This window comes from Molothrus ater, chromosome 3 (assembly GCF_012460135.2).
Source record: "Molothrus ater isolate BHLD 08-10-18 breed brown headed cowbird chromosome 3, BPBGC_Mater_1.1, whole genome shotgun sequence".
In the NCBI taxonomy this organism is placed as follows: Eukaryota; Metazoa; Chordata; class Aves; order Passeriformes; family Icteridae; genus Molothrus; species Molothrus ater.
This window is the reverse complement of record NC_050480.2, coordinates 108,953,735-108,969,604: the sequence shown is the minus strand read 5'-3', so window position 1 is coordinate 108,969,604 and position 15,870 is coordinate 108,953,735. Positions and strand designations below refer to the sequence as shown.

Here is a 15,870-nt window from a genome sequence, read left to right as displayed (position 1 = left end):
AACGCCGCTCCCGCCCACCGCGCGTGCGCGGGGGCCGCGCGCTGACGGAGGGGCCGGTGGCAGGTAACGGGGGATCCCGTCGCTGATCCTGATCCCGATCCCTTTCCATGGCCCCGTCCATGTCCGCAGCCCCCAGCCCTGCCACTGTCCTTGTCCTTTTCCCCTGTCCCAGCTCCCGACCCGGCCCTCCGTCCCCATTGGCCGCCCGAGGGGCGTGTTGGGGGCGGGCGGGAGCGGCGGGCGCTGTCCCGGCGCGGAGAGCGGAGCGTTCGTGTCCGGCTGTGGGTGCTGAGGAGAGAGAGGTGTGGAGAGGGGCTGACAGGGCGGGGATGGGAGATGGGCAGAGAGGAATTGTCCGAAACTGAACGCGGGTAAATGCAGCGTCCGGCTCAGGGAAAGGAATAATCCCGGCGTGCGTTAGGAAGAGCATTGCCAGCAGGAAGGGGATCCTGCCCTTCTGCTCAGCCCTGCTGAGGCACATCTGGGGTGCTGTGTCCAGTTCTGGGCTCCTCAGGACAAGAGAGACATGGAGCTCCTGGAGTGGCTCCAGTGCTGGGTGGCAAAGATGATGGAGGGACTGGAGCATCTCCCTGATGAGGAAAGGCTGAGGGAGCTGGGGCTGTTCAGCCTGGAGAGGAGACACAGCTGAGAGGGGCCCTCAGCCCTGGGTGTCCCTGTGTGCAGGGAGGGTCAGAGCAGGGCCCAGGCTCTGCTCCAGGGCCCAGCAATGGCACCAGAGGAACGGGCAGGGACTGATCCCAGCAAGTTCCACCTGGACAGGAGGCAGAACTTCTTTCCTGTGCAGTGACCAAGCATTGAATAGAGACCAGAGAGGCTGTGGAGTCTCCCTCACTGGGGATATTCCAGAACTGTCTGGACACAATCCTGTGCCCTGTGCTCTGGGATGACCCTGCTTGAGCAGGGAGGTTGGATCAGATGAGCCACTGTGGTCCCTTCCAACCTGACCCATCCTGTGACCCATGCAGGGGTGTGAGCACAGATTGCCTTCTGTCCTGGCTGCAGCATCACATCCCCACAGGGCATGAGTGCTCCTCAGGAGCTCCTCTGTGCCCCTCAGTTATAGGCATACCACACTTAGCATATATATTAAAGCAAATGTTTGGAGGGTGTTGCTGCAGTGGTACAGGTGCTTTCCTGTATCTTGTAAAGGATTTCTCATAAAGGTGTCAGGGTCAGGGAAGTTTGTATTTCTTGGGAGTTGTGAAAGAGATGAGAGAGTGAGGAAGTGACTGACCCTTGGAGCTAAGCTGTAAACGTTTTGTTTTTGTAAGTGCAAGGATAGGGTATGGAGAGCAGAAGCAAGGGTGTTTACAGCTTTTAGGAGTTACTGCACTCACAGACTGGTTTGAGTTGGAATGGACCTGAAAAATCATCTCATAACAACCCCTGCCATGGGCAGGGACATCTTCCACTATCCCAGGTTACTCCAAGCCTGATCCAGTCTGGCCTTGGGCACTTCCAGGGATTGGGCAGCCACAGCTTCTCTGGGCAACCTGTGCCAGGGCCTCACCACCCTCACAGGGAATTGTTCACATTGTTGCCCCCCATCAGTCTCATGCACGGTGGGACAAGCTCTGCAGCTTGTATTGTCCCTGTGTTCTCACATACCACATTTTTTTTCTCCTTTCTTTTTCAACCTATCTCTAGTTTCCATCCAGCCCAAACCATCTTTTCCAAAGTGTATGATTATATCAGCAATTTTCTGACAGCTCACTTCCTGCAGAGTTCCTCTTTGATGTTGGATACTGGGAAGAAATCCTGTGAGGGTAGTGAGGCACTGGCACAGGTTGCTCAGAGAAGCTGAGCTGCCCCATCCCTGGAAAAGCATCACTCTTTGACATGAAGGAATTCCTAGATGAGAGAGATGTGAAGGTGAGAGGGCAGCTGGCCATGCCATCTTCATGCCTCACACTGGCTTTTCAGTGACTGATTAATGACAGTGATGCTGAGCGACTGAAATAAGTTACACATCTCAGATGTGAATGTAGATAAGTTGAGGAAATGTTTTCCTTGGTTAGAGGAAAATGTAGGATTTTTCTTGAATGTAGGATTTTTCTCTTCCTGGTTGAAAGGCAAGAGGAAGGGCTGTCTGTCAAATCAGTGCGTGAATAACACATTTCACTTTTCTCCTGAGGGATTGTTTGGGATTTAGCAAACTGCATGACCTCTCCATCCTCACATCTGCTGTTAGATGCATATGATAATGCAAAGTGCATGTTTTTGTTTTGTCCAGCTAGTCCCACCCCGTGAGCAGAGCCATGCTGAGGGCCGGGGCTGCCGTCCTGCGGCCGCGCCGCTGCACGCTCCTGGCCCGGCGCGCCCTGCACAGGCAGCCCCTGCACCCCGAGTGGGCTGCCCTGGCTCAGAAGCAGCTGAAAGGCAAGAACCCAAAGGATTTAATTTGGCACACCCCAGAGGGGGTCGACATCAAGCCTTTATACTCCAAAAGGGACACGGAAGACTTCCCTGAGGAGCTGCCGGGGATGAAGCCCTTCACTCGAGGGCCCTACCCCACCATGTACACATACAGGCCATGGACCATCCGCCAGTACGCTGGGTTCAGTACAGTGGAGGAGAGCAACAAGTTCTACAAGGACAACATCAAAGGTGGGGCAGCTGATCTGGGAAACAACACTGCCTTGTGAAGCAATGGGGGACCTGAATTCAGTCAGTTACATGGCAAATGTGATTATTCTGCACTGTGAGTTTGGATTTCTGATAAGGTCTTCCCAGTGGCACTGTCTTTCTTTATTACTGGGAAATTGAATTGTTTGTGGAGGTGCCTTTGTTTCATTTTGCTGTGGAGAATGAATGTGTTAAATGCTGGTTTTGGTTATTGCACCATAACACATAGACATAATTTGCATCCATCGCAGAGTTCAAGCAGCTGAGATCATGGAGCTGAAGCAGAAGTGGTAATCTGGGTTAGCTGGTAGCACAGCCCAGTCACTGGTCAGAGAGGGGAATGCCTGGGGACAGCAGAGTTTTGGGTTCTGCTTTCAGGTTGCAGCGACAAGAACTCTGGCTGTCCTGTTCCCTGCTTTATATGAATAATTTTCTATTACTGCAGCTTTGCAAATAACAACATGTGTCAGTAGAGCCAGGGAACAGTCTGTGGTGTTTAGTTTGTGATAAAGAGAAGGTAACGTGACAGAGTTTATGACACTTCTGCTCCCAGCTAAGCCAAGCTGAGTTATGAGTTTAAGCTCTTATACTGCCTGTCTAGGTGCATTTATGACTTGTGGGTGAGCTGTTATTCAGCAGTTTTTAAAGCACAGTAAGGACTACCCTTTTGGCTTTCTTCTGCCAGTTAAAAACTTCTTCATTTAAAGTTTAAGACTACTAAACCGTGAACAGGCTTGGGGAGGGAACAATGTTTAACATCAAAATTTAGTTTGCCATTCAAGCCTGAATCAGGTAAAATAGAGTTAATAAATTTAAATCCCATACTAATACAAGTCTATTCAACACCTCTAACTATCCCTCTTTGTTGTTTTTTGGGTTTTTTCTTTTCTTTTTCATGTAGCTGGCCAGCAGGGATTATCAGTTGCTTTTGATTTAGCCACCCACCGTGGTTATGATTCAGACAATCCCCGAGTTCGAGGAGACGTTGGAATGGCTGGAGTTGCCATCGACACAGTGGAAGACACCAAAATCCTTTTCGATGGAATTCCTTTGGAGAAAATGTCAGTTTCCATGACAATGAATGGGGCAGTCATTCCTGTGCTGGCTACATTCATTGTGACTGGGGAAGAGCAGGGAGTGCCTCAGGCCAAGCTGACAGGGACAATCCAGAATGACATCCTGAAGGAGTTCATGGTCAGAAATACCTACATTTTCCCTCCAGAGCCATCCATGAGGATCATTGCTGACATCTTCCAGTACACCTCAAAGGTATTCATTGTTTAAATGTATAACTTCTATTATTAAGTGTTTATGAGTCACTTTGGAGAACAAATGAAAGATTGGAAGACGTGTCATAGAGAAGAGTAATATGGTTGTGGAAAGGCCCAGTAAAAGTTAAGATCCAACATAATTAAAAATATAAATCTGAAGTTTGAGTCAAACTTCAAATTTCAAGCACCATGACTCAAACACATCTTCGTAGAGATGGGTTGTATTTGCAGTCAACAAGGAAGTCAGAGAATGGGCTGGAGACAGGCTGAGAAAGCTGGGGATGTTCAGCCTGGGGAAGGCTCCAGGAAAACCTCATTGTATCATTTCAGTACCTAAGGGAAGTTTATAAAATAGATTGAGAGTAAACTTTTACACCAATAGTGAAAACTTTTCTTCCCTGTGAGGGGGGCGAGGCCCTGGCACAGGCTGCCCAGAGAAGCTGTGGCTGCCCCATCCCTGAAGTGTCCAAGTCCAGGTTGGAGGGGCTTGGAGCAATCTGGGATAGTGGAAAATGTCCCTGCCCATGGCAGGGGGTGTTGAAACCAGATGACCTTTAACTTCCTTCTAGCTCAAACCATTCTGTGATTCTGTGTTAATGTGATAGAACAAGTATTTGATCCTCTCTTCTGCTGTTATATCCTGTTGTATCTCTTTTTTTTTTTTTTCAGTATATGCCAAAATTTAATTCCATTTCCATCAGTGGGTACCACATGCAAGAGGCAGGAGCTGATGCCATCCTGGAATTAGCTTATACCATAGCAGATGGCTTGGAGTACTGCAGAACTGGCCTTAAAGCTGGCCTCACTATTGATGAATTTGCACCTAGGTGAGCTCAAGAAATTTGCTAGTATAAAACTCACTTTTGGTAAAACCTCTATAGAGTTTAATATCAAATTGAGTATTTTTACACATATAAGCAAGGAGGAACATTCCCATCATCTGTGAAAGTACATTAATCAGAGACCTTGCTGTCAGGCTTTTCCATTACCGATCCAGAGTTACCTGAATGATTCAATGTTATATTCTATTCATCTTCTCCTGTTACAGGCTCTCTTTCTTCTGGGGAATTGGCATGAACTTCTATATGGAAATAGCAAAGATGAGAGCTGGGAGGCGGCTGTGGGCTCACTTGATTGAGAAAATGTTTAAGCCCAAGGATTCCAAATCTCTTCTTCTGAGAGCTCATTGTCAGACTTCGGGCTGGTCACTCACTGAGCAGGTTAGAAATTGGACTCTCATCAACCTCCTTACTTAAAGGTGTTCTTATGGTGTGTGTGTTAAAGGGGGCTGCTGGTGTTACTCACAAAGGTGCAGCACTGTCCTCTCACTCTGACAAATGCACACACTGGCACTGGATACACCTTTATGTCAATTCAGGACCCAGAGGATGAAGCTCTCTTATGATTTGTCCGGTGAGTTATCCTTCCAAAATGCAGTTCAGTCAGCAAGTAGAGGAACTTTTTTTCTCAGCATCACTGGCTTGAGAATTCATTTCAGCAGCCAAGGGAGTCTTTCACACCACTGACACTCAGTGCTGAACAGAGAAGTAATGGTTACAGCTCATCTGATCCTTTGAAACTGGGTGCACTCTCTGCTCCTCCTGCTGATTTACCTTGCAGCAAGGAGATAAATCATTGGAGTGCATACAGTTTCCCAAGTGAGGTCAGAGCTGGGTTCTAGCTCTGATCCCAAGGCCTGCTGCTCAATCAAAGTCATGTAATAGGAGTTATTTTTAGGTTGTGATTGTAAGTATTGACTTCCACGCCTTGGTTTTTTTTGTTGGGTTGTTTGTTTTTTTTTAAGTAAATGTAATGTTTACTTACATTACAACAACACAGTAAAACTAAAACAATGGAATTTTCTGAACAGTGACTTTTGTGGGTCCTCCAATTAAAAGTATTGTAGGTGTGCAAAAATGTTATTCTTACCAAAACTATATTCAATTGTCTTGCAATGTCCAGTGTAAATATATTTCTGGCTAGATCATAACTCTTTGCCTAAACAAAGTGGTTTATCTTAGTATAGCTTCTCAGTGTGCAGTATTTTCTCCTTGTAGGTTTCAGAGGGCATATATATTTAACATGCCTTTAGATAGGTATCTATCCATAAATTATGTTTTACATTCTTACCTATCCAAATCACATGTGATGCTGTCATGAATGAAAATATTTAAGCACATTTAATTCCAAAATACATCTTGACTAGTAATTTGTCTGACACAGGTACTGTTCACTGCTTCAAGAATTCTGGATTTTGATTTGTTACTGTGAGCAGTTTACTGGCACAGTGATCATTTTGGCTTTCTTTATGGATTAATCTCTTTGTTAGGATATCGACAAGTGATAAATCAGTTTGATTTGGGTTTTTTTCAGCTTTTGTTCTGATTACAGCATTTCAGTGGGGAATTTTGTATTTGTTTCTTTGCAATAATGACTAACCTGCCTCAGCCCCACAGCAGAACCACTGAGCTTCAGAGCTCCCTTTTCCTTGCAGGATCCCTTCAACAACGTCATCCGCACCACCATCGAAGCCATGGCCGCGGTGTTTCGGGGGGACGCAGTCTCTGCACACCAACTCCTACGATGAAGCCCTGGGGCTGCCCACAGTGAAGAGTGCTCGCATCGCCCGCAACACACAGATCATAATCCAGGAGGAATCAGGGATTCCCAAAGTGGCAGATCCCTGGGGGGGGTCTTACCTCATGGAGTGCCTCACCAACGAAGTCTATGAAGCTGCTTTAAAGGTCAGTTTGCAAAACCTTCTCTGGGAAAACTGTAGGGATAGGAGTTTTGAGAAATGCCTGTCTTTTAGGGATAGGAGTTTTGAGAAATGTCTTTCTAAGGGAAAGACTTCTAATGTCTTCTTTGTTTGATAAATTGGTAACTTCTAATCAAGGAATTATTTTACACTTCAGTGATGTCTTTGTAAATAAACTTTGCAAAATACAGTTTAGAGCACAAAACTGTATAAAAAAAGTATAATGAAAATGTGAGTGGTAGCACAAGTACAAAGCTCAATTTTTAAACCTTGCTTCTACTCAGTATCTCAATCCTCTTCATGTCTCAGCTTATTGAGGAGATAGAAGAAATGGGTGGAATGGCCAAAGCTGTTGCTGAGGGGATCCCCAAACTTCGTATTGAAGAGTGTGCCGCCCGGAGACAAGCCAGGATTGACTCTGGTAAGAGAAGGGGGATGAAAGAAGGGCAAACTGCCAATAGAATACTTCAGTATAAAGGTTTTTTACTCACATGTTCATTGTGTTTTTTTATTTTTCAGTTTAGGAGTAGCAGATTATGAGTGCTAGAATGAATGGTGATGGTTTTATGTCAGTGAAAGCTCTGGAAAGAGACAGAGTGTACAAAATACAGTACCAGTTTTGCTTGACATGTTCAAGATTAGATTAGGCAAAGCAGTAGAAACACCATTTTAAAAGTGTGTTTGGAGCCTTCAGTAGTGAATGGCTTGATTTCTTGTAGGAGCTTTAAGCTGTGATTCCTGAGTTTAAAAGCAGAAATGCCACCAGATGGCGATACTCACCATAGCTGGCCAAATTCCTGAGTTTTCTGGAGAGCTGCCCATTTTTCCTGAATGGTCAGATCATAGCAGAGGATGATACAGCTCCTTGTTTGCTGTACATATGTGTATATACTTATAGAGTCAGTATTTGTGGAGGTATTTATACATGTCTGCTTAAAACTCTATTCCACTTTTTGTAATATGCATTCCAGTAGTAATCCAGGAACAGAAACTAGGGATAACTCAAACACGAAAGAAGTTACATGGACTTCTTTGTATGGAGGATAAATTTGAAGCAGATTTTAATTAAGACCAATAAAGAATAATCAGTAAAGTTCTATGTTTTCTCTCATAAGGTAAATTACTTCATGTTGCTTCAAAGAGTGTATTAATGTTATCAGGCACTACAAATAAAAATATCTGATGAGTCCATAATTATTCAAACCTAAAATATAATTTTCCAACATGATAAATTAACTTTTATGCACATGGAGTAGTTTTAGGTAGGAACTTCACTTTCTTATCTGTTAAATCAGAAAAGTAAATGCAGAGCAGGAGACCAGCACTTCTGCTTAGTTCTGTCAGACACACTTGTGTAAGCTTAAAAAGAGAAAAATAGCTAATCTATTTTAGGGACTCATTACTAAATCAGTTTGCAAGATAAATATTGTTCTATTTCATTTTTTTTTTCTGCTGCAGTATTCACTGAGTTGAATGTTCATGCATTTAGTCTTTTATCATAAAATCTGGAAAATACAGACTTAAATCCCTTCTATAAGAGCAGATTTTACATATTTGAAATGTATGTGGTTATGTAAGCAAAGCAATGCATAATAATGCTCAAAATCTTCTTGTCCTGCTAACATTGTGTCTTTTCACAGTAGTTTGCAAATGTGTTCTGAGTTTCTGGTGTTTCCACTGGAAATAGGGTCTGAAGTTATTGTTGGAGTGAACAAGCACCAGCTAGAGAAAGAGGAGGCAGTGGAAGTTCTGGCCATTGATAACTCTGTAGTCCGTGCCAAGCAGATCGAGAAAATCAACAAGGTGAGAACAACCTTCTTGGAAATGAATCTTATTGTAATTGCAGACAGAGACTGAGTAAAGGCAGCTTGCCAGAAGTTTACCTTCCAGTTTCTGAGAGTCTACTCTGGTCTTTAGTGGAGAAACTGGAATATATATCTGTATGTCCAACCTTTAAAAATTGAAAGCTTTACATGTTCTGAAAATGTGATGGAAACCATCTATGCAATGTTTTGCTCTAAAAGCCTGTGACATTGCTTAATCACTCACTGTTAGGGGCTTCTTGTCAAGTGCTGCTGAGTGTTACAGAACCAGAAATCAACATCCCTTTCATAATCAGTGAAAACATAGATAAAATTGGTTTAGGGTTATGTTATGGACTTGTACACATTTTAAGGTCTGAGCTGCCTTTTGACTTCTAATCTCATTGAAATAGGAAGTGGATATTGACAATTCCACATCCAGAATAAAATATTTGAAATTAGTCTTCCACACTTGACTTCCCATTTCACTTTGTGGTTTCTTTGAACTGAATGTCTCTCTCCTGCACCTTAGGTGAAAGCCAGCAGAGACCAAGCAGCAGCCCAGCAGTCCCTGGCTGCTCTCACACAATGTGCTGCCACTGGGGAAGGCAACTTACTTGCTCTGGCAGTGGAAGCAGCACGTGCCAGGTACTGGGGGTGGGGTGGGACAGCCAATTCTTATTTAAAATTCAATGGTTCATTTTCACCTTTTGACTTTTCTTGGGCATAGGGTCAGCAAGATTGAGTTGGGTTTTTCTTTAGAGGTAGAAGTAAATAATGGCTGCAGTTTCAAATTGTAAGACACACTGTTATTATATTACAACTTCTTAAGGCAATGCTTTGATTTCTCACAAGGAACACTACTGATATAAAGAATCTGATATGAAATGAGGCTGTTTGTACACATTCTGCTGTTTACAAGTCATATTCTTACCAGTTCCAGGACATAATTGAGTTTCTCTGTCACTCAGCTGTTTCATGGGTGAAGGAGTTTAAGAAGTGTCTGAGATGTGAAAATGGATATTCACAGTCTTATCATGCTCTGTTGCTTCCTCTCTCCTTGCACCACAGATTGGTGTGAAAACATTTTTTGGCTGAAGGAGAAATCAGTTTGCTTAGTCAGGCAAAGTTGTAAGAAATGTATTTGAGCAGTGAGTCATCCTTAGCGTCCAGTGGAACAGTTCCTTTTTTCAGCCAAAGTGCTTTTGAGGCTGTTTTCTTTCCTGCTTCAAGGTCAGCATCAGTCTCTAGAATAGATCCTATGTGTCTGTTCCTTAATTAACTAAATGGCCCAAATATGAGCAAACCAAATTCCCTCCTTATTGGGGTGCTGCTCTGTTTTACTGTCATGTCTCTAATTCCTTCATTCCCATTCCTGGAATACCTAATAACTGTATTTTAAATTGATTTAACCACAGCCTGTCAGGAATCTCCAGCAGTATGTCTACATCTGTCTTTGAACTGGGGAGGTCACAGGAGGGCAGTGTTGGATTTACAAGGGATTCATATCTTCTATAGCAAAATTAAGCAGTTAACTCCTAGTTTCTCTCCTTGGTGACCTCATTTTTATTAATTGTAAAAACATTAATAGACTAGAGATTCACTTTGTAAGTTCCAAAGAGAACTTAATTCTGCCCCAAAATTATATATGGGATGTGACCCCAGAAAGAAACTGTTGTGGCATCTGATACAGAGTTTGAAGGAGGATTGTGAGCTCTGGGAACATGTACAGGGAGCCTTCCTGTTGGGGGCAACATGGGAAAAGGTTTCAAACCTAATACATCCCCCCTTCACAAGCAGTAAACAGTAGCAAACAAAACTTGTAACTTACACATAAATAAATTTCCCAGATTCTTCTGCATCTAGTCAGTAAAGGAGCTGTGTCAGGAGTAGAGAAGAATAAACACTAAAATAAAAGCATCAAGGGAAAGGTAAATAGATGTTAAAATGTTAGGTTTCAGTCTCTTCTGTGTGTTCTTCCCTTTTTTGTCCCCTCTTGATTTATATTTTGTATTTTGGCATGAATCCCATAGCAGGATCTTTCAGTCTGAGCCCCGCCCCCCCAAAAAAAATCTCCATCCAGAAAATCTGATTTAATTTTCTGAATCATTTTGCCATTCCCCATTGCCTTGCCAATTGTAAATCAATTTACACATGAGCAATAAAGTATTTTCTTAAAAATGCCTGTGCACATTCTGTCAGTGGGTGGCAGTAGGGTGAGCTGGATTTTCAGAGTGGCAGCACTGAAAGGGAAACCAATGTAAGTAAATTTGTCCAGCAGCAAGGCAAATGGCTGGGCCAGTGCAGCAGTGTCTGTGTCCTGTTTTCATTTCCACCTGCTGATAAGAGGAATGGTTTTTGTCTGTCTCAGGTGCACTGTGGGGGAGATAACAGATGCCATGAAGAAGGTGTTCGGGGAGCACAAAGCCAGCGACCGCATGGTGAGCGGGGCTTATCGCCAGGAGTTTGGGGAGAGTGATGAAATCCTTCATGCCATCAAGAGGTGAGAACTCTTACCAGGTAGCCAAACATGTAACAGCCTCACATTTAACCCAGGAGCTTCATGTGCTACTGACTGTGCCATAAAAAAAACATTTCCCAAACCTGGGTGACATCCCTGGGGAATCCCTGGACCTGCAAAAGCACTCTCATAAGCAGGAAAGTAGAATGACAAGGGTTAAGTGCAATAAGACAAAGTCAAAATTTAATTAATTTTGAAATTGTATTTGCTTGCAAACAGCATTCACTGAGGTGAAGTTATGATTTGAGAGTTTTGTTCATATAGTCTAAGCAGCCACAGGATTAAGGAGCTGAGAAACATTGCCTGAAATCCCTGTACATTGGGTTGCTTCTTTTAAAGGCTGTGTAATAGTCATCTTTAAAATGATTCCAGGAGTTCATACTACAAAACCTTGTTTTGATCTACCCATAAATTGTTCCTGCAATTTCACTCTTACTGTTGCTAAAATTGTTGCTAAAATCTGTCTGGATATCCACATACAGCCTCCAGTCTTTGGGTATTACTCATACCCCGATGGAGAAGGCATCCCTAGATGTTGGTATGTGTGAAAACAGTTGCCTTTTGGGTCTTTTCTCAGCTTCTGCCTTTACTGCTGCCCTCAGGGGTACAGAGCCTGAATTGCTGCTGTGGGAGATGATGCAGCACAAATCAGTCCCTGCTGTCTTGGGGTTTACCCATTTCAGAGCTCAGGCTCTCCTGAAAGGGAATTACTGATGGCTTTGCAGTGGTGATGATTAGACTGACTTGAAATTAGTTGTGCTAGGAAATGTCACCATTGTTCTTTTATTTTAACTATTAATTAACTATTTTTAATTATGCTTTTATGTGAAAGAGAACTGAACTAACCCCTTGAAAATCAAGATGTAGCTCCCTTTCTTACATAGAATCACGGAATCATTTAGGTTGGAAAAGACTTTCAAGATCAGCCTGTAACCACAGACAGATGCTGATGGTACTTGAATAATGAGCAGTACAATGACAGGTTAATATGTGAGGCTCTGATTACAGAGTAGCATCAATACAACAGAAATATGAACTGCCAGTATCCAAAAAAGAGAGGCATTGGAATGAATGCACAGAATAGGAGATACAATAATCCTTCCATGGACAGATTTTTACCCAGTAGAATTATAATGCACAATGTGATATACAGGACCCATCTCTGTGCAAGTACTTTTGAAATAATAGGTCATAATTATTCTTAAAAACTAAAAAATGTGTTTTGGTGAGTTGTAATTCATCTTGTTAAACCCTCAGAGAATTAAGTATTTTACCTGTTAGAAAGCAAAAGAATAAGGGAAGATTTTTTAAATAAAGAATATTTTATTTTTAAGGCTGCTATGTACAAGAAGTGAGTTAATAATAACAGAACATGAATATTACCATAGTGTGCAGACTGCACAGCCAAACCATGACTTAAAAGATCTTTTTATTTTATGAAATTATTCTACGCTTGCAGCAAATGTTTTTTTTTTTTTATGTGTGGAAATACTTCCAAGGGTTCTCAGTGACTTGCCCTGACAGATTGTGTGTTTCCCACCAGAGTTGACAAGTTCATGGACCGTGAGGGCCGCAGGCCTCGTATCCTCGTTGCCAAGATGGGCCAGGATGGTCACGACAGAGGGGCCAAAGTCATCGCTACCGGGTTCGCTGACATTGGCTTCGACGTGGACATAGGGCCCCTCTTCCAGGTAGGGCTGAGCAGCACCCAGAGCATTCATTCATTCATTCATTCCCTTTGCATCCCTTCTCCCTGGGGGCGTGCTCAGCCCCCGTGGCTGTGTCCCATGCCCTGCCCCACCCCTGTCGCACACAGACCCCGCGGGAGGTGGCGCAGCAGGCCGTGGATGCAGACGTGCACTGCGTAGGGGTGAGCACACTCGCCGCGGGGCACAAAACCCTGGTGCCTGAACTCATCAAGGAGCTCAATGCCCTGGGCCGGCCCGACATCCTGGTCATGTGTGGAGGAGTCATCCCCCCCCAGGTATGGGCAGCATCCGAATTGCTGCTGGCATAGCCCAGGGTGAGGAAGCAAAAAGGACCTTTGCACAATATCCACAAATGTTTTATTCAGCCGAGGCGAGACGATCGGGTCCCAGCACCCTCTCTGCACCCACACTTTCTCTCTACCGGGCCCTAGGGGCTGACCCTGGTCTCGGGGCAGTACAAAGCTGAGGGCCAATCAGGGAATGGGGGGGAGTGGCTCAGAAACATGGGAACAGACATAGGAACAGGGGAAGGAGCCAATGGGGTGTAACAGCTTTTTGAAGGAAGCTTCTTGTGGCTCCCTAGACCAGGGAATGCCCCCCCAGGATCTCCACACATTTCCATCAAGCTAAGAGATTGATTTATCTCTGTCTGAGCTGGTGAGCTGTTTCCTGTGTTCTCTAATGTCAGAGCACTGAAGGCTCCTCTGTACAGTCAGCAGGGCCAGCACAGCTCTGTAAGGTGGGATCCCCCGAATCTGATTTTCTGTACACCATGCCCTGGTGTAACTTAGAGTGTTTGTGGGATGGAATATGGAGCTGTGTTGTGAAAAGATGAGCTTTAGGGAGATGTTCTTTAAGCTCTATTGTTTCACATCAGCAGTCCTTGCTGGCCACCAGGCTGGATTCTGTCTTAAGAGACTTTTTGACTTCCAGCAATGGTTGGGAATAGCCACAGCCAGTGACTAAAGCCCCTGGCAGGTCCCATCACCCCTAGACTGCACATCTCACTCACTTTTCAGCCTCTCCTCACCTTCCCCATCATCAGGCAGGTGTTGCCTTTCATTCCCTCTGCTTTCTCCTAAACTGTTGAGCAGTTTGTTGAATTCCCTGGCAGTCAGATCTTTGCTTTCATCTTTAAATTTTCCTTAGCTCATGCACAATTTGCCTGTCTCCATCACCTTACAGCCATTCTCTGTCTATAGTGATCCAAGCTGATTTTGCACATAAAACTCCTGTTATTCCCTTTTTCCACACCTCTCCCTTTTCTAGGCAGTCAAGTAACTATTTGGGAATGACTGAATTATAAACTGAACAAACAAAACTCACAGTATTTTTCTAGGAGAAAAATGTGAGATACTGTCTGTCCAGGATCTCTCAATGGGATGCTACTATTCTGTGGTTGGTAAAGGTGTAATATATCCTATGTAGAAGAAAGAGAGAACACAGAACTGCTTCCCAAGTCCTTTTGAATTTTCAGGACAGTCATAAAATTCGATTAACTCTGGATTGCAAGAGACCACTGGCAGTCATCTGCTCCAAGCCCTTGTTTAAAGTAATATTTTCAAATTAGAAGTTAGATCAAATTTAGGTTGGGTTATTCAGACTCACATACAGTTGACTTTTGAATACTTCCCAAGGATTGCCATTAGTCTGCTTCTAAATAAATATACAAACCCTTTCCTGTGGATATTTTTTAGTATTTTTTTTCTACCTTCTAACTTCCAGCCATTTCCTTGAAGCTGTGCTGCCTCTCTCTGGAACTTGTTGCTTTCTCAGGCCCAGCATAGAGGACAGAGCATGCACCAGTTATAAATTAATTACCAATTTTCTGTTCACTATTAACTATAATCTTAAATCTCTTTTCCAACAGGATTATGACTTCCTGTATGAAGCTGGTGTTTCCAATGTGTTTGGTCCAGGCACTCGTATTCCAAAAGCAGCTGTGCAGGTGTTGGATGACATTGAGAAGTGCCTGGAGAAGAGGCAGCAATCCATGTGACTCTGAAATGTCACAACTCAGCAGCCTTACACTGACCACTTGATTGTCAGCAAGGGATGGCCAACCACAAACCTCTGCTCCCACTGCCCCCTGGCCTCGTGTTTTGTGCTTTCTAAGAAAGTTCTAAACTCTCTGCTTGTTCTATTTGAGGATTATTTATATAGGTACCCACAAGAAAATTTATCTCTAGAACTATCATTTCAGGAAGTGAAGGGAATTCAAATAAGTGTGTTTGGGGTTTTTTTTCCAGATATACTGATAAATAAAATAACAGCTTTTGCCTGATCTCTTTTGCACGCAGAAAACATGTTTTGAATTTTTTTGGCAGTTATAGTGGATCTAGAAGTCTTCAGGCAGGATCACTGATTCAGCAGAGATGGGATTGAACCCAGCAGCACTTTGGTTTGAGAAATGGTGGCTTCTCAGGGAAGGGCAGTGATGGGAACAGAGCACAGTGCACAGCTGCTCCTATACAGGCTACTGCCATCTACACCATTTGTACCTTACTCAGCCATGAAATTCAAAAATGATGGTTTATCTACCTATAGTTTTGTAAAGAGAGTTACATTATAGCTGCCCCATCCCTGGAAGTGTTCAAGGCCAGGTTGGATGGGGCTTGGAGCAACCTGGGATTGTGGAAGGCAGTTGGAACAAGATGATCTTTCAGGTCCCTTCCAACCCAAACCACTCTCTGATTCTGTGTTTCTGTGATTTTATGAAGTTGTTCATTAAAGAACTTGTGTTTTACATTCATGAGCAGCAAAACTGTATCTGTTATGTGGATGAGAGAAGAACCCAAGACAAAGTTTAGGTTGCACAGTATTACTGGCAAAATAATGGGGTGGAATCCAAGCCTTTGCAGTGTTATCCTTGTGCTCTAACTTGTGGAATAATGACCTCTCTCAAATAATTGATCTTTGTTCTGAAGTGAGTCACATTTAATTTTATAGATGGAAAATTGACCATTAACAGAAATTTTCTATAAAAAATCTGTAAGTTATTCCTATGCCTCAATATCCAAACACTGTCTAGAAGCTTTTCAATGTAAGGCATTGAAATTGAACTTATTTTAATACAAATCAGAGTTTTAGTGGTATTATCTGACTTTATAGTTAGCTCCATAGGGAGCTCCATTTGTCCTCAATGGAAAGAAAGAAGGCAAAG

At 43.4% G+C, this 15,870-nt stretch overlaps 1 protein-coding gene across 1 annotated transcript; it reads left to right on the top strand.

Annotated features, from left to right (window-relative positions):
- Window positions 1-74: 74 nt before the first annotated feature.
- Window positions 75-15,459, top strand: MMUT (methylmalonyl-CoA mutase). Its single transcript, XM_036380135.2, is given in 15 exon segments — window positions 75-275; window positions 277-302; window positions 2,255-2,628; window positions 3,548-3,915; window positions 4,587-4,744; window positions 4,966-5,137; window positions 6,412-6,462; window positions 6,464-6,661; window positions 6,985-7,096; window positions 8,363-8,478; window positions 9,010-9,125; window positions 10,849-10,980; window positions 12,542-12,689; window positions 12,815-12,982; window positions 14,578-15,459. Coding segments are annotated over 15 exon segments (2,436 nt in total). The 5' UTR covers window positions 75-107; the 3' UTR covers window positions 14,707-15,459.
- The last annotated feature ends 411 nt before the right edge of the window (window positions 15,460-15,870 follow it).